This window comes from Sceloporus occidentalis, unplaced genomic scaffold (genome assembly GCF_023333645.1).
Source record: "Sceloporus occidentalis isolate IW3139 unplaced genomic scaffold, rSceOcc1.0.p SCAF_2, whole genome shotgun sequence".
NCBI classification, from domain to species: Eukaryota; Metazoa; Chordata; class Lepidosauria; order Squamata; family Phrynosomatidae; genus Sceloporus; species Sceloporus occidentalis.
In genome coordinates this window covers 95,342,135-95,364,793 of record NW_028316982.1, presented here as the reverse complement: position 1 = coordinate 95,364,793, position 22,659 = coordinate 95,342,135, and the positions used below count along the sequence as shown (strand labels likewise).

Genomic DNA, 22,659 nt, shown 5'->3' with positions numbered 1-22,659 from the left:
ATGACACCCAGATAGTTTTCTCTGTGTCTCCGACTGATGCAGTAACTAAGGGTGGCATCTCCCCTCTTGATGCCTGCTTGGCGTCGGTAATGGGCTGGATGAGGGAGAACAAACTCAGTGTGAATCCAGGGAAAACGGAAGTACTGGTGATAGGTTCCCCGGTTCCGGGTGGTGAGATTTGTCAGCCTGTCCTGAATGGGGTCACACTCCCCTTGAAGGACTCGGTGCGCAGCTTGGGAGTACTCCTTGATTCGTCGCTCCAGCTAACATCCCAGGTGGATGCGACAGTCAGGAGTGCTTGTTATCAGCTTGGGCTGATACGCCAGCTGCGCCCCTACCTGAACCGAGGGGACCTTGAAACTGTTGTACATGCTTTGGCAACCTCTTGGTTGGATTTCTGCAATGCGCTCTACATGGGGCAACCCTTGTACCAAACCCGGAAGCTACAATTGGTGCAGAATATGGCAGCCAGACTGGCCGCTGGTAGTTCCAGAACAGCCCACATAACACCTGTTTTAAAAGCTCTTCACTGGCTGCCCAGGGTACTTGAAGGACCGCCTCTCCCCATATAATCTGCCCCGCACACTCAGAACATCTGGGACAAATCTGTTAGAGGTCCCTAAATCTCATCTGGCGAGGACCTCACAGAGGGCTTTTACTATCGTTGCCCCCTCATCGTGGAATAAGCTTCTCGTAGAGCTCCGTTCCTCTGCATCATTAGTTTCCTTCAAGAAACAATTAAAAACATATCTATTTCAGTTGGCTTTTTCACTCTAGTTATTAGTGTTTCTTCTCTGCCCCTTGTTTCTTTGTTTTCTTTGATCCCAGACTAGTGTAAATATTGTCTTTTTTCTTGCCCCTGGTGAATGTGATTTGTATAGATTCCCGTTCATACCCCTTGTACTGATGTTTTTAAAATTTTATATTGTGATGTTTTTAACTGTATTTTATTATCCTTCATCTTGTAAGCCGCCTTGATCATACCCTTTGGAAAGGCGGGGTAAAAATAAAAATTATTATTATTATTATGATCCCTTACAGATGTTTCTATTTTTCACCTGTAATCTCTCTGAAAGATCATGCTTACTTAAAACAGTTATGTTCCTATAGATCAGGAGTTCCAACCTGGGGGTCGTGATCCCTTTCGGGGGATTGACCCTTTCTAGGGGGTCGCCAGGTTGGGACTCGCCCCTCTTCCTCCTCCTCCAATCGGCTAGGCTTCCTCTGGTCTGCCGCCACCATTGCCTCCTCCTCCATGTGGCAGTTGCCGCCACCACCACTGCCATTGTGTGGGGCTCAGGCTGCCTCCTCCTCCTTGCAGCCACTGCTGCCATCGCTCAGGGCTGCCACCATTGCTATTGCACTGGCGGCGGAGCCCTGCATGATGGCCGGCACTGGAGGAGGTGGAGGAGGGGTGAGGAGGAGGAGGAGCTTCCAGTGGCCTTTGCGGCTGGAAGCCCCGACCCTTTTTCCAGCCGGTGGCCCTCCTGATTGGATGGGAGGCCAGGAAGGGGCGGGACTTCTGGCCGCAAAGGCCACTGGGGCTTGTAGGTGGCCAGAAGTCCTGCACGTTCCTGGCCTCCCAACCAATCAGGAGGGCCACCAGGCGCGACTTCCAGCCACAAGGGGGACGCGGCCCAACAAAGGTTGAAAACTTCTACTACAGATTCTTTATTATTTCTTGGCATTGCAGTTACTGGGAGATACATATGAGAATGATCTTTCATAATCTCTCATTGTTCCAATGACTGTACTTTACTACCTTCTTAATGTCTATCTGCTTCTTGCAATGGGCCTCCAATAAGTATCCCTCTCCCCTCCAAATTATGCTTCCACCTTTTTAGATGTATAGCACAATTCTGTGGATGTTCTGGTTAGAATTCAGTGGATCTCCATTCCATGTAACTGAGTACAGAATTGAAATCTAAGATTTGTTGTTTGATTTGTCTCATCATTGTGTAGAAATGTATAGTGCAATACCAAGGATCTTTACTCAAATTTCCATCATTTCTTTCTTAGTAGCCTTAGTACTAGAATACTTCTCAATCATGTATCTTGTGTAACTTTTTTTAAGTGTCAGGATTTTTTTTTTGTTATGTAGATACAATAGAAACACAATTGCTGACTGAACAATGAAATGTCCTCTTTAAAAAAAACACACACACAAAGCCTGGAATTTCATTAAGATCACAACATGTACCATAAAACTGCAAGTGGAGAAAGGAGACTAAAATATGCTTTGTGATCTAAATCTTGTAGTGGTTTTATAAATCATGGTGTTAGCTCTGAAAATTGTTCAGATGGGATTTAAAACTGTTTTAACTTTTCTGAGATTTAATTAGCCCATGTACACATAGGCATTTCATAAATATTGCATTACTGAAGACTGAAATGCAGCAACTTAGAATATGGTGCTCCACCTAAGAATTCATCCCCCCCCTTTCCACTTAGTGATAGTAATAACTCACTCCAGGGGAGCTGTAGAGAGGCACAGGATGAGACCGGCAAGAATCAACCACTCTCTCCAATACCCTACATATTAAAAACTTTAATTAGCTCCTTCATCTGTCTCCCTGTAGAGTATTTGGAAGCATGTGTGACTGGGTGGGTTGTTAAGCCAGTTTTCCTTATGAGGAGCGGAAACATTGCCTGTCCTAAAATGGTTCTAAAGAAGTGTATTCAGAATGCTGAATTCCCTGTCTAGAGAGTTTCATTGGTGTACCCCACAGATGAGCCACTGGAATTTTTGCCTGGCTTTAGTTTGCCTCTCTCTCTATAGAGAACCAATAGATCTGTCAATAGCGGAGCAACACATTTTTTCTTGAGGTTACCATGGTTCTACCTACAGCTGCTGTTCAGGTGTTCAGCTGAAGGAATAGGGCTGTTCATCTTGGAACAGGTGCAAGAGACAAGAGACATGGTGGTAAAATCAAAGTAAATTTGTTGTCTCTGCAGCAGACCCTATTTTCATTCTTTCATGCATTCTTTCATCTTACTCATGATTTTATGGTAAGGAATGGATTTCAGTAGTTTGGCATACACACGCAAACAATTACTATCTATCTATCTAGTGTGGGGAAAAGTCGTGTAGTATTTTATTTTATTTTTTGCACAGAAAATGGCATTCTCTGCATAGAAAGCATGGTTTTCTGCACTGGTAGCACATTTCATGTGCAGAAAAATATTTTAGTTCTGTGATGTACACAGTGCAAAGTGTCAGGGCCTGGGCTTCTTATTTAAAATCTAGACATAAATGACCCCATTTCTCCAAGCCTGGTATCTCAACCAAGACAAAAGAGCTACCTAAAATATATTGGGTTTTTTTTAAATCAATTCCTATACAGATAAATGGACAGATAGCAAAACTGAAAGTGCTAATAAAAGAAAGAAAAACTATATTAAGAAAAATCTTGAATACGTTAGGTCTTTTAAGAACAGAAAGATAAGATGCTCTGATAATGTGACAACTCAACACAGGCCATTTTAAGAGCAGGTCAGGTCAGGTCAGGTCCGAGGCAGCCTTCAATCCACAGGGTCCAGTGCATTATTCTTCAACCATGGACCATTCTCCCAACTCCAATTCTGGCACTGGTAGAATTTAGTCCACTTTGAAAAAATGCGAGGAATGTAATGTTTCTTTGTTTTTAAGACGGATAGAGGAAATCTGGCAAGTGTGCTGGTATGGAAATAGGCCGGTATCCAGCCAGTAAACAATGGCAGGTTTTTGTCTCACAATTATTGAACCTCAACAACAACATGTTTCAGTTAACTCCTAAATTTTACTTTTATAACCCTTCCCCTGTAGTTATTCAGATATTAATTTGTACCTATATATGTTCATCATCCCAATATATTGCTTCTCAGCTACAGCAGACAGATGAACCTTCATGGAATTTTTATGCAATTTACAGTGAAATGTAGACAGCCAAAACAACAACACCAACAACAAAAACAACTAAATTCAAGGACTTACTCCCAGGAAAGCAAGTGTAGGACTACAGCCTTAAATTCCATTTCTTACATGGACATGTATTGTATGTATTTTCAAAAGAATGTTTAAAAATTAATTTGGTGAGATCAAGCAAATGATGGAGTAATTACTCGGTGCTATTTTTGTAATTTACACACATTGTAGAGACTAAATGAAATTAGGTGGGGTTTTTTTCTCTACCTTCAGCAATTATGATCTGATTACATAATAGTTTTTTGTTACCATCTTCACAATAATTCCACATTAAGGTTGCATAATGGGCTGTTTAAAGTAGCTCTTTTTCTGCTGGGTATTAGCTAACAGTTTGTAAGAAAGCTGCAGTGCAGTCAACCTAGATTGTTCACAGAATTTCATAAGGAGAAAGAGGATATTAAATCGTGCAACTAAGAAAGGCAAGATTATTTCCCCTGCCTAAAAAGCAGATCCAGCCATTCTCATTCAGTTCTTCTAAGGCCAGGAACCCAGATAAAATGCAGTTACTTTAATAGAGAAGCCAAATATATTTATTTTGATGAAACAGTACAGGCAGAGAAATTTCAGTCTTGTATGTGGAATACTGTAAATAAATAAAAAACAAAACAGAAATAAGGAATTTGAAAAAGGCAAAGCAGTAAAAGAAGAGCATTAAAAAATTTGTGGAGGCCAACCATATAAACAACTGTGGAAACATGAAGGGAGTAACGTCCAACATATTTATGATGCAATACACTGGATTTGCTGGGAGTTATGTGTGACTTTTTGGGAATAAGACTCATTACACTATGATATTAACTTAAAAGTACATACTAGAGGTGAAAAACTTGGGTTTTACAATTCAGGAGGGAAAAGTGTTGTTCAGCTCAATAGCTGTCTGATTCAGACATAAATACTGCTTCAAAAACTCAAAGCTTTGTGGATCAAAATGACTGGCATGGAAAGCCACAAATGATCCCATGTTTTCTTTTCTGATAGACCGCTGAAATTTGAAGTAACAGCATTCCCTTCTAAGGGGATGTAGCCTTCCAGGTTCAGACCAAAAATGCAAGTGTGTATGTATGTGTACAAGAGCAATCCCTTCTAAAAGAGTGTTTTTCTCCCACTATCAAGTTTCCAAATATTTAAAAGGGTGGCAGAAATTAGAAGGAAGGCGCAAGAAACATTATAACACACAATTAATTTATTAAATTCACTAAAAGAGTCACAACCTATATATAGCTTTAAGGAGAAAAGTCAGATAAAATGGGGATGATGGCAGAGACTGTTGGGCCTAAATACCCTAAATAGACCAGATATGATCTGATCGTGGTAACTATGCAGGGTCAACTCTGATTAGTACTAGGATGGAAGACCACCAACAAATACCAGCATGCTGTGGACTAGATTCCAGAGGATGAAAACCCTATAAAACCATAGGGTCAACATAAGTTGGTAGGTGACTTGAAGGCACATACACAGTCAGACACAAACTGCATCTGTATGGCAGAAATAATCCAGTTTAACACCATTTTAACTGCCAATGCTCAATACTATGGAATTCTAGGAATTGTAGTTTGTTGTGGCACCAGAGCTCTCTGATAGTGAAGACTAAATGTCTCACAAAAGTTCAGTTCCCAGAATTCCATAGCATTGAGCCATGGCAGTCAAAGTGGTGTCAAACTGGATTATTTCTGCAGTGAGGATGCTGCAAAACAGAGACTGAAAATGTGTGCTGTAGTAAATATCAGGACTTGGAAGCATAAACAGCTGAACTAGATATAACAGAGGCAGAGGAAGGAACTTGTCCAGGCAGCTGTTATTTTCATCAGAAGTTCATTAGGAGATAGCTTAGGCTTGGTGGAATTCATTTCTGTACCCAGATTACTATTCCTCAACTACCTGTCTACTTTATTTAGAAGCTCCTATTGTGAGCAAAAGTGTTTTCAATGACTTCTCCATTTTAAGTGATACAAGATTATTTTAGCCTTCCAATATGTTCGTGTTTGAACTAAATCCAGACAGTTTATAGCTGTTTCAGCAGGTTTTCCCTCTTATCCATGTACCTGACTTTTTAAACGCAACAGTTAGTCTTTTCAAATAACACTTTCTTCTTTCTACAATGTAAGGTAAAAGGTTTCAAGGGGAAAAATCATGGTTTCCATGGTAAATAGTTTGTCTATGTCCTAGATAAAAACAGAAAACGACAACAGATAAATATTAATGAAGAAGAGATCTAAAGGGATCTTATTTTAAAATGTCAATACCTATGCCTATGGTAGCTCAAGAAATACATTATTTTCCTTGGTAGTTCAACAAAACCACCGTGATTTCCCCCATTGTTTTAGGAGTGGCTTCTGCAGATCAAATCTGTGTGAAAAGCTATCATCACAAGGAGGAGAACACAATTTTTTTATGTATAGATGTCCCATAATTATATATTAAAAATCATTAATTGTGTTGACAGGACTTACTACTATGTAATTTTGCAGGTGTGATGGTAGTAATTAGGCAGGCAAATCACAAACAACATTCAGATGGAGCTTGGTGTGAAATTAATATGTATTTAATACATTTTGAATGAGGCAGCACAAGTCTTCCCACATCCTTTAGGACCTGAGGGTCATTAAAATGTTTCATCAACATTCTAGCTTAGCTATAGCTTAATTGCAAAGGATTACATAAAGCCTAGTTCATCAAAATTCAATCAACAGGTGGCAGATCTACAGAGCAGAAGGAAGGCGTAAGTTCACAAGAGTGACAGAGGAAAACAAGGCACTGGCTCCATTAGAGTCAGTTGAACATTCATTAATTTCAAAAAGATGCAACCCAGTAGAAGAACTGCATATTTTAAAGTTAAGAATGCTTCATCTCAGGAACAGAAGGGGAAAAAAAACCAGGTTCAAAATATTGATTGCATCAAGTCTGTTTTTCTTAGTGTAGTAAGAGGTCATAACCCTTTTATTTAGGTAGGCACTTGGTCTTTAATATGTTATGGCAGATGCAACTTTTAATAGGTGTTGCTCTGGCGGGTTACACACCGCCATTTAGTACACGCTCCGCGTGTGCTAGGGTTAGGAAGGGGCGTGCTAGGGTTAGGAAGGTTCTCACCTTCCTAACCGCCCCTCTCCCTAGGACGCGCAGAGCGCGTACTAAATGGCAGCGCCCGTCCACATGGGCGCTGCCATACTTATGTCTTGGACGCACAGTGGCCAGACATGGCACGGCAGAAGTGATGCTGTGAGTGCGCGCCTCGTGCCATCACTTCCGAGCCAAAAGGGAGCGCCATTTTGGCGCCTTTTTAGCTGCGCCAGGAATCCTTGCAGTCTGGCCGCTGGGGCTTCTCGGTGCAGCTAATGGAGCCGGCACCAGACCGCCCGCTTTTGGGCGGTCTGTAACGCACCTCTGTTTCTGTTTTATTATGCTTTAAATGTGCTTTTAAAATTGCTTTTAACTTGTATTAAGTTGTCTTGACGACTATATTAATAGGTTTTTTAAATAGCTGTACTGTGTTTTTAAATGGTTGTCAGCTGTCTGGAACCCCATGCGGAAAAAAGATGGAATATAAAATAAATAAATACCTCCTAACCACAAACTGCCTTTGTACTTCCACAGAAAACAAGATCCCCACTAAAGCATAATGTGCTACAGGTGTCCCCATGAATAGTGTGGCTGCTTGGTATAATTGGAATGCTTTTTAAACCATTGCTACTTAGACCTCATAATGTGCCAAACAAATTCAAGTACCTCTTCTAGGACATCAGCGAGCTTACTGAGTATCTCTTCAGGGAGGCTCTGGAATGTGGGAACACTGTAATATAAAGAAACAAAGACTGTGTAAGTACCCATGTCATTACTTAAAAAACAACAAGAACCAGACACTGGCACCTGGAAGAGGATTTAGAGGAAAGTAAACATGTAAGTATTGTAACTTTTGCAAGTAAATACAGATCAACACATGTACAATTGATTTTCACTCAAAACTTAAATGTTTTGTTTAGTTAAATTTAACTAAAACCATAAAAAGTGTGTACCACAAGACATACTAATGATAAATGAAGGCACTGTCTTAAGAAGCAGAATGCATTCTATGTATACTATCAGAGAGAAGCATAGGGCAGAACTTGGAACTATCCTGCTACATTGAACTAATTAAATGCTAATTAGTTATCTACACCCCACCCAGATTGTCTATTAATGGCAGTCACCATCAAAGCTAGAAAATTACAGATTACTATTCACTGGTTATGTGCTAGCTCATTTTTTTCCTTCCTCCAACAAGGCTTAACAGCCATCCCTATTCCTATGATGCAATGGATAAAATGGGTTTGCCTCATAATTTATTGTGATTGGGAGAGAATGAGAAGCAAATAGTGGGGTTATTAGAAAATGAAGATGGTGAGGATTGACCTTGGCATTCCATGCCCCTGCATGCAAAACATGTGCTCTCACACATACCTTTTCAGAAAGAGTCTCCTGTTTTTAAAGGCTTAGGGAGGTGGAAGATCAATCAGGAAGAAAAAAATGTTCTGCATGGACTCAGAGGAACTCAAGACATTTCTAATTAAGAATTCTCCCATTTTGAATTTTGCAACCCCTTGTTGTTACACTTCAATATTATTACAGTGGATCAATGTTATCTAACTAGAATGAAGACACATTCCTTATTCTCTGTTTCCAGTTCATGGGGAAAAAATAACAATCTTTATCAGGAAAAGAACAGCATATATGTTGCAGGGGGTAGAAAGATGAGAGCTGTAGAGCAGTGATAAAATTTAAGTGCACACAGGCTGTTAGATTCCATGTTTTAAGACAGCCTTTCACACCCAACGTCTAGGAATCCCATCATCACATACTGAAGGATTTGTAGTCCATTTTATCTGGAAATTCTCAGGTTAGGGGAGATTAAAACTACAAAAAGAGCACTTTTAAAGGACTCAATAACGTGATGAGGCATTCAACAGCAATGGTGACAAAAATGTCTTTCTTTGTAAAGTCCAAGTATTTAAAATCTAATAATTTAATTAATTAAAGACAATATTGTGTTGTTCCAGTATTAACAACATTAAATTAATTTCTTTATTTCTAATTATCAATATTTATAATTTTTTGAACCTAACATTCCAAGCTCTGCTGTAAAGAACAATGAAGATTTTCAACATCCACCAGGCTTGGATGTTACTGGCTTCTTGAATAGAGGCCAATAAACTGATTGGTTATGGCGCATTGCGCCATGACAAAGAAAGGACTGGGAGCAGAGCTTAGGTTATTTAAGCTTGCTTCGACCTCCCTTCCCCCTCTTTTGACAGCTGGGCCACTTTATTTAAGAAATGAACTATTTAACTGTTTTTTGAAAATTTGAAAAACTGAGGGAAGCAACCTAATGTGGGAGCAGCTGTGGCAGGGCCTATTCCTCAGACTGCCTTATCAGCTTCCCCAGGATGAAACACCTGAGCTCCATAGAAAAAAAACATGAGTGGGTTGCTCCCCGGTCAGCTCGCATCTGGAACGCCAACCTGAGATCTCCACAGTCAACTCGCCAGACTTGACTGAGGATGAAATCCCAGGTCAGCCATAAGGAAGGTCTCTTTCCCTCTTTCCTTACTCACAAGACCTAAGGGGAAACTTTAACCTTTCAACCCACATCTTTGTCTTGTCTCGTCCTTTCAAGTTACTCAGTAATCATACCTGGCTGAATCCCTGGTAAAACGTCTGTCAAAAAAGTCCCTCAAATGTGGAGGAAGTGCACAAAGTTTGTGCTCATAGGAAATCCGCTCCCCTTGAGATGATTTAGGGACACTAAATGGAGCAACGATTGCATGACAGTTGAGGAAGCGTGCCAGGCTTCCGCACGCATGCATTTCTTCCATGTTTGAGGGACTTTTGATGGATGTTTTTACCAGCAATTCAGCTAGGTATGAAAATCTTCAGTGTGAAAACACACACACACACACACACCACACACAACAAAAGCTGGAAATTCTGTCCCATGATTAAATGATCTCCAGAAGCATACTAATTAATGCATATCAGATTTCTAATGATCCTACTGTAGAGTGATTAGATGATACAGAAAGAAGTAAAAGGACATACCAGCAGGATTTTAAAAATGGTGATAAAGAGTTTATTGTACTTGTATGAGTAGAGCTACCTGCAATGCAAAACATTGCATCTACATGTTCTTTCCTTCTTGCCATACCATGTAGAACAATTCATTCCTTTTCTCCCATAACACTTAGGAAAAAATTGAGACTTCTTCCCACTGTTCATTTCTCAGTGATGCCCGCATCTCTAAGGAACAGCCATAGGAAAATGCATGATCTGATGATGACACACCTCATTGAGTAAACCATCCAGTCAGAAAAAGAGACAGACACAGAAATGTACGGGTAACCTATGGAGCACTTTATTAACTTTATTAACTATGTAAACTGATCTGAATCAGGACTGCATATTTTGTTTTCCTCTGCAATTTGGTTTTTGTGATCATTTTAATGGTTTTAGTGACTAGTTTTCAGTGATGTTGCTAATGACTTGAGCACTATTTTTTAACGAAAAAGAGTGATTCAAACATAATAAATAATCAATTATCTGTGTTAAGCATTGTGTCCCAGCATACAATGAAAGGAATTAATTTAATTTAATTTCTGATTTTCTCCCAGTACAGAATTCATGACAAAATATTTCAGTTCTATTATTTTTGGTTATTGTAATCTTCTTTAAAAATCCAAAAATATATGAAGTAGAAAACAATGGTTTAAGTTATGTTTACTAAAACTTAATGTTTAAAGTTATGTTATGAAATCTAAGTCAAATTAGCATGCAGTATGAGATCTCTCTTGCACAGTATAATTTTCTAGAAAAACCATTTCACTGGTAGTAGCTGAAGATGTTAAAATAAATAGATGAGCATTTAAATAAGTATTTAAATTATTCTTGGTGCAAAAGGTGTTTGTGGTCTCCCAAAAGATTTGAGCCAAACTGGCTCTCTAACGCTGTAGCTTTTTATCTAGGAAATGGAATTTAAAGTTGGTTTGCTGGACTCAATCTCCCAGCACCCACATGGCCAGAAGGAAGAGGGCCCACCTGCATGAATACACTTCCATACCATATGAACTACAACTACAACATCTTGATCAAATACAAATTGACTAACATCATCAATTTTTGTCCACCTTGCTTCATTTTTAACACCTTTCCCTGATGAAGAAGCCAGTGGAGCTTCAAAAGCTTGCAACATGTATAATGTGGCTTTTGGTTGGTCCAACAAAGGTATAACTGTCTTGTGGATTTTGGATGATACTGTACTTTGCTAATGTACTTTTGCTAGCATTAATGTTGCTGTCTGGCTATCTCAGATTATGGAAGTATCTCCAGTAGAGTATACATCTCTGCTACACAGAACAAGAAAAGATATTGTCAAGAATTCAGCAACACCCACTTCTCTTTTTAGAGTAAAACATCTCAACAGCTCCATCCTCAACTCTCACTGTATAAATAAACCAGCACAGCAAAATTTTGCAACGCAAATTGTTTCTTTTGCCCCCTGTCATGCTCTGAATCACATGCTAAAAATCATAATTAATTCACCCTAACTCACCAGATTAACTGTATCGCAGGCAATGAATGATATTTCAACCATTCTTAATGGATAAAGACTGAACTACCAAAGGGAAAGCCCAGAGAGAAAAGACTTATGTGGAGGTTACTGCTGGAATTGCTTAAATCATTTCTTTCATCTGTGGCATATTTGATGAACTGTCTTAATGAACTATAAAATCCCATTGTTCAAAGTGTTGGATAAAGAACAAATTAAGTTCTCACCCAAGTAGGAAAAATGAGAGGGAGGAGTGAATTAAAGTGTTATGTCAGCAACAGAGCACATAATTAGGCAATTAGAAATGTTGACAAGGCAGAAGTCCCAAATAAATGATATCCCAGAGTGGCAAAGTTAATACCATAACAAACAGGGAGCTTTTAACAAGGATTACTGACAGTACACATAGCCTGGGATTGTTCTAAATGACTGCAAAGTAGCAACATGTATTTTTAAAGGCATTTCGATACAACAGAGACTGAGAGCTTCATTTAAAAAAAATCAGAAAGGAAAATAAGATATTTGCATGCATCTAGATTCCATGCTTCAGCCATTGATAAAACTGTCCAAGTTCCTGATCTGCATCAATGTGACAACTCAATATAATTTCAAGTCTAATTTAAGGTACTGTAAAGCCTGCAAGAGTACTGAGACGGTGTTGACTATGACTTTGGAGATCAGGGTTCGATTCCTTGCTCAGCCATGGAAACCCACTGGATGACCTACACTGTGGTAGGTTCACCTTAGGGTTTCCATAAGTCAGAAACTATTTGAAACACACAATACAGCTTGGGACGATAACGCCTGACATAGTAGTGCCTCTCCTGCTATCCATACTGTAAACAGACACACACAATCAACATCTAAGGCCATCCTTTAAGTACCTCTTCCTAGTAAACCAAAAGGAAGATCTCTTTCTTTCATGGTGATGTTTGCTAATGAATCTTGTCTGGCATGAACACTCACCTTTTGGGAGCTAGGTGAAGCATTCACCCTACTCTCAGGCATGCTATGGGATATTCTAACGTAATGGCTGAATTGAGCCGTTTCAGTTTATTTCACTGTCACTGACATATTGTTTATTTTCATAGAAATTAACTATTTTATTGTAGCTGTTTACACGTTTAAAATTTGTATTTTCGCTGTTCACGTTATCTTCTTTCTTTTCACTGTAAAGGCTAATTTTAAGACACTCTCCCTGTACAGTGCACTTCACACAAACTAAAAATTTAACCTAAAATATTTCAAAACTCACATATAATGATTATGATAAAGATATGATGATACAATAATGACAATGGTTGCCTTAGCAACTCAGAAGGCTATGGAAAGGGTTTTGGATCTATTTGACAAAATACTGCTTCAAGACTCCTTGTGGTATGTATGTAATTTTTTCATCAATGTGTATGTAAAACTTGAACATTAAAAAACACAATATTGAAAAGACTCTAGTATTTCCACATATAAAATATTTTTGAAGAACACTAAGAAGCAACAGTATGCCACACTGGTTGCCATTTTATAATTAGACATGGTGATCTGAAATGAAGAGGCATCCTTTTTAGCAAGTTGACTGAAAATAAAAATGATGTATGATAAATGCTACGGTTTCAGTGAAGCTGTGAAGCTTGAATAGATGGGTCTACACATATCTAAACAGCAACACCGGTATATAAGAATGATGCTGGCACTAACAAGATGTTTTATCTTGTCTTCAGAGATTTCCACATGCATAGCTTCTTCATTGTTCAAGGGAGTGTGAAAGGAAATTGAATTTTAACAGCAGAAGCCAATAAATAATGGCCTTTATGAATCTGTCAGCCATACTAATATTTGTGAAAAGGGACAAAGGAAAATGCCAAATGGCCATAATTTTGCAGTTATGTTTATTGTTTTAAATTGTTTTAATCTGTGCAGGTAGATTTTCCTTGCCTGAGATAGCCACTTTTGTCAGTTCATTACTCTGAACTATATAGCCCTCAGCACTTGATATTCGTTAGTGGTCTCCCATCCAAGTTCTAATCAGAACTGACCCTGCTTAGTTTTCAAGATCAGATGTCTGGTGCATTTAGGATATTTAGGCCTGAGGTGAGAGAGCTAATGGGTAAAAATTAAGATGGAAGAGCTTCCAGGAAGCATTTTGCCCCAGGAAGGTTTCCTTTAAAAAGAAAACTAGGGTCCTACACAGACAGTCCAGGATACCACAGGCCAAGCCAGTGCTATCCAGTTTCAGGTTCCAACCCAGTTCAGCCCCAGGACTAGAGCAGGGGTGTGTGGTGGTTTACACACTGCTGTCCCCATGCAATGGACTGGCTATTGCCACACAGCCCTTGTCTTATTCAGCCATTGCCGGCAGTGGGAAGCCCATCACCATGTCTGACGGAAACAAGGCATCTGGCCACTTCCATGTCAGACGTGGGAATGGGAGACTCTTTAGCAGCAACAGCTGAGTAAAGTAAGGGGTGTGTGATACTGTCTTTCTTTCAGGGCGCGCTGCAGAATTTCCACAAAACACAATGGCAAATGGTGGGTCATTTAAATCTGCATTAAGGTTCCTTCACCCCCTTACTGGCCCAGATCCATCAGATCCATGTCCAGTCTGATGGATGAGAGCTTGATCCTGGCCCGGGGCTAATGGCCTGTTCTGTCCAAAAAGGATGATGCAAGTCTAGGGGGAATATGGGCCTTGTGGCCAGCCCTAAAGATGAAGGGAACAGAACTTATGGAAAGGATGCACTGTCCTCCTTCATGCCCCATTCATGTCTTTTCCCGCCCCCCCCTCAATATAATGTTTAAACAAATACATAAGTACATAATTAAACAACAATCATAAGAGACATGGCAAACTAGGTATAAGTAAACACCAAGCTATGTTTGACTTGGTAGTTTTATATCTGTGCATTATATTAAGGAACAAATATAAAATCAAGTCAATGATGTCTAATTAATGGTAAAAATAACTAAATACATATTACTGAAGAGTATTTTATGAGCTTGTCTTTATAACAGAATAGGGAAATAAGAAATCCAAATATGGAGTTACTTTCAGGCAGAGCTTTAAAAGAATAACTTATAAGCAATTACTTTTGTTGAATTGCTTTGGTGGGGATCAAGTAAGATATAAGTTAATTTTGGTTATAATGCAGCAAGCAGCAATTTCAACCTTTTATGGTGTGACTGCAGCTGTTTTAGTTATTTTTTTCTATTAGAAAGGGTGTGCTGGTTCATTATTTAGATCTGATTTGTAGCACGGGCCTCTGATATTATCTGAATATTCAGATCTTCCTCCCTAATAGTAACCGAAAGCAAATATTTTAGCTATATATAAATAATGAGAAAACAAAGGACTACTTTTCAAAAATTGCAATTAAAACTATAACACTAACAAATGGTTTTAAAAAGTGTCTACTTTTAGGTTTGCCACAAAGACAAAATATTACATAATGTAAAATGAAAACAGAATCATGAAATGGCATTCTGACAAAGCAGGAATTTATTGAACATTGATAGCAAATTTTATTGAGAATTGCTGGTCACCATAAAAATATGCCACGATATCGTATTTTATGCCAAACACCTCTGAACACGAGATAAAGAAGTTCACAAATTTGTTTTGTTTTTAAGAAAAGACAATTCATTTGTTTTGTGACTGCTGTAGATGATCTGCCTACTGTGTTAAAGCCAAGCAAGCGTTAAATTGGTCACTGCTATTCATTTTGGGAAATGAAAATACAACACCTACAAAGCCGTTAAAGCTCTACCAAGCAGAACATAAAACAGTATCTTCATAAATAAGCTTTTTATCTACTACTTCCCAAATTGACTTAAAATAATTTTTCCTAGATGTAATGGACATTACTGGAAAGTAACAAGTTCTATGCCTCTTGAAGGGCTAATGTACAGGTTCAGAGACCTTTCTGTCAGAACACTGATTTCACTGAGCAGTTCAATTAGTACAGCAAGATTCCCTGAAAGAGGTAGCTTTAATAATTTCTCTCCTCCTATCTAACATATTATAGAACAAAGCATTCTCTTATGTTTATAACCTGCACAACTTAAAGGCCAACCTAAGCAGAATCCTCAATAATTGATACTTGTACAGAGACAGGGAAGGAATAAAAACTTCATAATTTGCCCAAGGCAATAATATACTGGCAAGAACTCTCTGCCTATTTTAAGAAATGTCATAGCATTTGCAGTCTTCTCATTTGTTGGTTTTCAAAGTACAAATAGAAAAGTTTTCAGGTTGTAATTCAAACAACTTCAACCATGTGAATTTCTTAGAACTAATGGATGGTTCCAGTTTTAATTCCACATGTACATCTGATATGAACAAGAACAAGAACAACAGGCTTGGTGGCACAGTGGCTAAATGCCAATACTGCAGCCACTCACCAACCACAAGGTTGTGAGTTCAATTCCAGCCAGGGGCTCAGAGTCAACTCATCCTAGCATCCTTTTGAGGTCGCTGAAATGAGTACCCACTTGTTAGCATAGACATTGTAAACCACTTAGGGAGTGCTTAAGTGCACTAATAAATAGTATAAAAATATACCGTATATACTCGACTATAAGTCGACCTCATATATAAGTTGAGGGCAAGTTTGGGGGCCAAAATTCTGGATTTTGATATGACCCATGGACAAGTCGAGGGTAAAAAGTAGGCACATGTAATGAAGGATGTAAAGGACGACGTAAAGGAAAACAATGCCAAAGAACTTACAAAATTCCAGCAGACATAACTGTTTGAGCACATACCAAAGGCTGGATGGCTGAGAGAGCAGAAAGGGGTCAGTGATTTCAGGGCAGATTAAACTCTTGCCTTTCACCATATATATGTGTGTGTGTTAAAATACAGTACTTACATTGACTCATGGATAAGTTGACTCAGATTTTTTGGATCAATTGTTTAACCTAAATTTCTAGACTTATACATTAGTATATTAGTATATCGATCTCACGACTCGATTACTGCAACATCCTCCTGGCTGGGCTTCCTCTCTCTCACCTCCGTCCTTTAATTTCTGTCCAGCATTCAGCTGCACGCATTATCACATCCGCCCACCACTGTGACCATATCTCTCCTGTGTTGGCATCCCTTCACTGGCTCCCCCTCCCTTTCCGCATTCAGTATAAGCTTCTGCTGTCCACGTTTAAAGCCCTCCATGGGCTGGCCCCTCCTTACTTATTAGACCTTATTTCTCCTCACCTTCCCACTAGGGCCCTCCGTTCTGGTAGTCAAGGTCTGCTGTCCCAGCCCAGGATTTCCTCTGCCCCATCTCGGATTCGCCCCCTTTTCACTCGCTGCCCCTCACTCCTGGAACCTTCTTCCCCCACAAGCAAGAGCCATCACTTCTTTAACCAGCTTCAAAACGGAGTTGAAAACCATCCTGTTCAGAGAAGCATTCCCAGTCATTGCATAATTCTCACTTGCTATTTGATGTTCTTTTGTTGTCTGTTTTATTCAATCATTTCCTGTATTGCTATGTATTTTATATGTATTATCTTACTAGACAGGCCCCTTCCCCACCACCATTCCCTTCTCCTTCTGTGTCGTGTCTTTTTAGATTGTAAGCCTGAGGGCAGGGAACCGTCCAATTAAAAAGATTGTATGTACAGCGCTGTGTAAATTTACAGCGCTTTATAAATAAAGGTTAATAATAATAATAATAATAATAATAATAATATACAGTACTTGCTATTGAGTAGCACGAGCTCACAGCTGATGGCTCTGCAATACACTGTGTATCAGGCTGGCAACAGAGAAATGTACTTGCTATTGCTATATTTCTAACAACTATATACTATATCATCATCATCAGGAGGAAAAAAAAGTCTGGCTCCACTTAAGTAGCCTGTTGGACAAACTTGGAAGCTTCTTTGTACCACTTGAAAGCAACACCATTCCCTTCTCCTTTTGTGTCGTGTCTTTTAGATTGTAAGCCTGCGGGCAGGGAACTGTCTGGTTAAAAATAATAATAAATGTAAGCCGCCCTGATAGCCATTAGGGCTGAAGGGCGGGATATAAATACCTAAATAAATAAAAAATAAATAAATAAACATGTTGAATCACACTGATATTACTCAGGCTGACAAATTCAGCAGGGACTGGACTACCTTGGCTGATGGTAGACTCTCCTACATTGGTGAAAGAGCTCACAAACAATAATGTTGCTGTTAACTGTGAATCCACTCTTTTTACTTCAGTGAAAATGACCAAATTGCATTTCCTCTGATTTCATATCACTGTGTAGTGGATCACACTGGGCAATATATTAAATTATTATCACTGATTGCATTGTTCTTTTACAACACATTGTAAATTAATTCTTCATCCTCTATAATCTCTCTATACTCATCATAGCTACTTTATGGTAAAATGCTAAATCTAAAGTCAATTGTAAATCATATTCCATGAGATATATGAATAGGCATGTGCCAAAACACTTCCACAAATTACAAGATTCATCCCTCATGTTTCTACACGAAAAGTTTTCAAAAAGGGGAGAAATTTTTGTTAGACTACTCAGAAACTAATTGAATTACACTATATACAGAATTTGTCTTCTGTAAAATGGTCGACCTGAGGGAGCATCTACTATCAGGAATAGAAAATGTGGTGCTCTCTTGTTTGTTCATTTTATTCCTCTAAGGATCTATATTTCTTGTTGCTTTTTCTTTGAATGACAAGACTTTGTTATGATGGCAAATGGACTGAATATTGACAGTTAACCCTGTAGCTACTCATGGCTTGAAGCTAAAATTTAACCATCTGCCTTCAGGTGTTCACATATTCTCGAAGCTCCCTCTCTACCTCCAAGTTTCTTAGGATGGCCTTGATACGCACAAAAAGAAACAAATGTAAAAAGGTATAATACCTCAAGTATGGTATCTCAAGTATGAAAAGTTTGGGTTGCTACACATAAACTCAATCCTTGCAGATCTAGTTTAACATATTATTTCTTAATTGATTTGATATACAATTCAGTATGAGACATAGAGCAGAGGCAGATGGGCAGCAAGGAGTGGCCAGAAGCCTCTCCCAGCCCAATCACCCTGTGGCTGTGATAAACACACACCATGGCCCTGAGGTTGCCTCCTGTCATGGCCCCAAATAGGAGTGAAAAAAATCCATTCTTTTGGGGGCTGTTTTTTGGGCATCTTAAGCAGCCCCAGGGCGACTTCCGAGTGGTTCAGAGGTGTGCGTCGTGTAAACGCTACACTCCCAGAACAGCTGGAAGCCACCCCTGTCTGCCCATCTGTTTTGGGCCATACATACACATACTTTTTAGTGTGTTTTTCCCCCAGTTTATGGTTTGGGTAAATTGTTTTCACATACGTACTATCCCCCTTTCTTTTAACAGCCCTTGAAGAAGACTATACAATATCTTTAGGTCAGAAGGTTTTGGGTTATTTTGAGAAACAAAATCTCTTTTTCTACATCTTGAGAGTCAGTCATTTTCAAGTTACATTTATGGATGGTTCCAGTTCCTTTTGCTTTTCATCTTTCTCAGTATACTATTTTCCCCAAACCAATTATAGCTAAACTCGAAAGAGTAAAGCCACATATAATGGTACACAAAAATCATTTTCTTCTAGCCAAAATCAAATTAAAAACAATATGGCTTGGCATATACATTGAGAGGAAGGAGAGCAGAAGAATTTATGCATAAATTGTAATTATAATCCAGGTCCCTCAACTATAAATTAGGGGAAACTTTCCAATAATAAAAACTACTCAACAATGGAAGAGGATGTCTCAGAGGGTGGCGAAGGTTAATTTTCTTGAGAAGATTACTTTTAAGGAGAGGCTGGATGACCACATCTCAAGGTTACTTGATCTGTTTCCTGCTCTCAAAGGGGCCATTGGAATCTAACTTTATAACTTGAATTCTAGCAATAAAATATTCAGAAAGACTAGGGCCCGTTACAGACCGCCCAAAAGGGGTGGTCTCAGGCCGCTGCCGGTTGCCGCGTGGAGGAGTCACAGCAGCCAAACCGCGCGACTCCTCTGCACTGCAAAGAAGGAGCGCGAAAATCGCGCTCCTTCCGGCAACCCGGAAGAGACGCCGCAAGTGCCAAAGCGCGCACTCGCGGCGTCACTTCTGGGCCGTGAAGTGCGGACGCAGAGCGTCCACTATGTCAAAATGGCAGTGGCCATGAGGAATGGCTGCTACCATTTGTTACGGACTCTGTCCGTAATAGCGTAAGGGGTGTCTGGAAGAGATGCCCCTTTTTCAAAATGGGACGTCCTAAGGACATCCCTTATGGCGGTGTGTAACGCGCCTTGGTATAATGCAGATGTTGCAAGTAAATAGAAATTAAGTGCCTCAGGATTTTCCTGACCTCTTCCCATGTGCCATTTAATTCAACCCACAGCCAAAGAACACAATCCCTATGCAACCTATATGTGCAACAAGCCAAAAGCACTGATGCTCTGTTTTATACTGTTTCAAAACAAACTAACTATAGCCTATTGAAATTTTCCAAATAGATGATCCATCAAAATGCATATAACAGCAATGCAACAGAAGCTTTCTGTATCTAAGCTGTTGATGTTTTGGGCAGAACTGTAAATTTATTGGTGCTCAAAACATAAAATCATCAAAAGCTGTGAATAGACATACGATTCACGTCTGAATTTGGAGCGAACAAGGTTCACCTTGTACATTTTGTACTCTTGCATTTTTTTAAATAATGGAAACTGTCTATCTCCAGAATCCTTCAATTTATTCCTCTGTCTCTTGACCTCATCATTTCATCTTACCTTGACCCTTCCTCTACAGACAACTGCCAGTTGCAGAGATTATAATGAGCATCTGAAAAGACCAGGAAACATTGTCCAGGCTTGTAATTCATTGAATTCTTGTCCACTACTATTGTACAAAACTATATTGAAAATTCCTTAAGAACAGTATAAAATTTCTAAATAAATGTTGTTGTTTTTAATGAAGAAAAAAGACCTCTATCATTAGATCTTTGAAGATCCAATTGTCAGTAGCAAGAGAAAGTGAAAAAGCTAATATGGTAAAAAAGTGTCAGATGTTTGTGGAGAATGAAACATATTTTTAAAATGTAAGTCTCAAATGGCAGTGGAAAGATTCAAGGGCTTGGAGATTAACCTAAGAAAAGCTTGCAGGTGCTAATTGGACTAGAGATTATCAGAGTGACATCACTCTTGCAGAAAGAAAAGAAAATGATATGTTTTTAAAAAGTAACAGTAATTTCTTCTCTGCGTGATCAAAATTTCAGTAATTCACCAAGAGAAGAATATTTGGTATTTCTTGATGCTCCTGATTTGATAAAATATGGCAAGGTTCTAACCCACAGGTTAAGGAGCTTTAAGCCTGAGGTGAAAGCACTGACTTTAATTAACTTTCAAATCATTTCCAGTTGTTAATATATGAAGTGACACCCACTAATCCTCCTATTTTTTCCTTATCTTCCTACGATAATTAATTACCAACTGTCCAGTCACTAGAATATTCTTATATCTTGCCATTCTTATTTTGGTATTTGATTTGTTCAGGTCCAAAGGCTATGTCTGTGGTTTTGCTAAATATGAGAAATGGCTTTCAAGGCTTAGTTATTTTCAGTGCCTTCCATTTCAGTGCCTTTCATTAGAAATCACTGTGGTCAATCAAATGACAATATTCTACAAGATTTCATAAACATTCATCTAATTTTCAAGCAGCTTTCCCACCGTAATATCACACCTCCAAGAATATATATATAATATTTTGATCCACTGAAATATCACTGTCAAGCAGACAAAAGATTTTGACCCTGTAATATTTGCGAATTACATAGATAAACTTTTACAATAATTTATATGGGATATTGATCAATCAGGAACAGCGAGACTTAAAAAACTTTCCAGGGACTTTAATATACTGAGTAAGGAAACAAACTTGAGATTTGATTCTTCAACCTTGTCTGAAGTTATCATTTAACAATAATTTACATTGTAGATAATAATGGAGTTGTCTTTTAAAAAAGGAAACAATCAGTTTCGGAAATGACTTGCTATACACACATACATCCTGCACAGGAACATAATTTATAAAATTATTTAACTCTCTAAATTGGTAAAACCGTATGAAAATTCATTGGACAAGAATTTTGACAACTAATCTCAGATGTCAGGAAATTATGGAAGGGAATAACAAACTATATTATTTTCCAACTAGGATAAATTAACGCTTGAGAATCAAGGTGACATATTTTCTCATTTCCAATTGATCAGCTTTTACAGGATAAAAATATATATCCTTTAATTATTGCTTTTTACACTTAATATTATAGTGTAAAGATAGTCTGAGAAAAAAAAATAAATAAGTTCTGTGCAATTAAAGAAAAACCACAAAAAACAGTATGTAGTTATTCAAGACTCTCCATAAAATTCATCAAGGTGTACTTGTTTTTGAGCATGCCTATACCACTGTGTGACTTGCATTCAGTAATTCAAATTAAAGCCAAGGTCAGGAGTGATAAACTTTAGCTCTTTCAAGACTGTGAGAGTTGTTGTTCAATACATCTGCAGGGCCAATGATTTCCCCACTCCTGACCAAAGTTGTTGGATAATACAGAGCAATGTACCACATCAAAAAACCTATGTGAATTGATGTGATTCCCAACAAGTATATGAAAAAATAGCAAATAGTAAACATTATTTATTCTGTTATTTCAGTATTTGCAAACTCCCCCCCCCCCCCAGTACAGAACCCTTTCTATATGAGTATCTCCGCTGAGAAAAATCCTTGAGCATCTTGTGTGGTAGAGAAGTTTTAGAGACAAATACTACATTGGTAAGGTTGCCAGATTAGATCCAGGAGGGGACTGTAATTAATTGCGTAACAGATCTATGAGCAGAACACGGTACCTTAAATTAGCTCTGCCAAGCAGGATAAAGGGAGCACATAACAGCATCCAATCCTGTTTGTGAGGTGGGATGTTCTCACAAGGCACTAGCCATGTTGGAATGAGATGGCTCCAGGTGAAAGTTGGGACTTGAAAGGAGGGCAAGCTACTCTGGTAAAGACTAACAGAACCTTACAGTACCTCATTCTTTTCAAAGGTTTGTTAAGGATTAAAAGGTACAGGAGCCACTTCCTCAAAC

General features: G+C 38.7%; 1 protein-coding gene across 2 annotated transcripts in view; it reads right to left on the bottom strand.

Annotated features, from left to right (window-relative positions):
• The window catches only part of LOC149318733 (cGMP-dependent protein kinase 1), a 799,226-nt gene that overhangs the window by 191,647 nt on the left and 584,920 nt on the right, over window positions 1–22,659 (bottom strand). For both annotated transcript variants that reach the window (XM_089510365.1, XM_089510362.1), the window contains exon 5: window positions 7,691–7,754. In XM_089510365.1, the coding sequence (XP_089366491.1) occupies window positions 7,691–7,754 (64 nt within the window). The remainder of the gene's footprint in view (window positions 1–7,690; window positions 7,755–22,659) is intronic.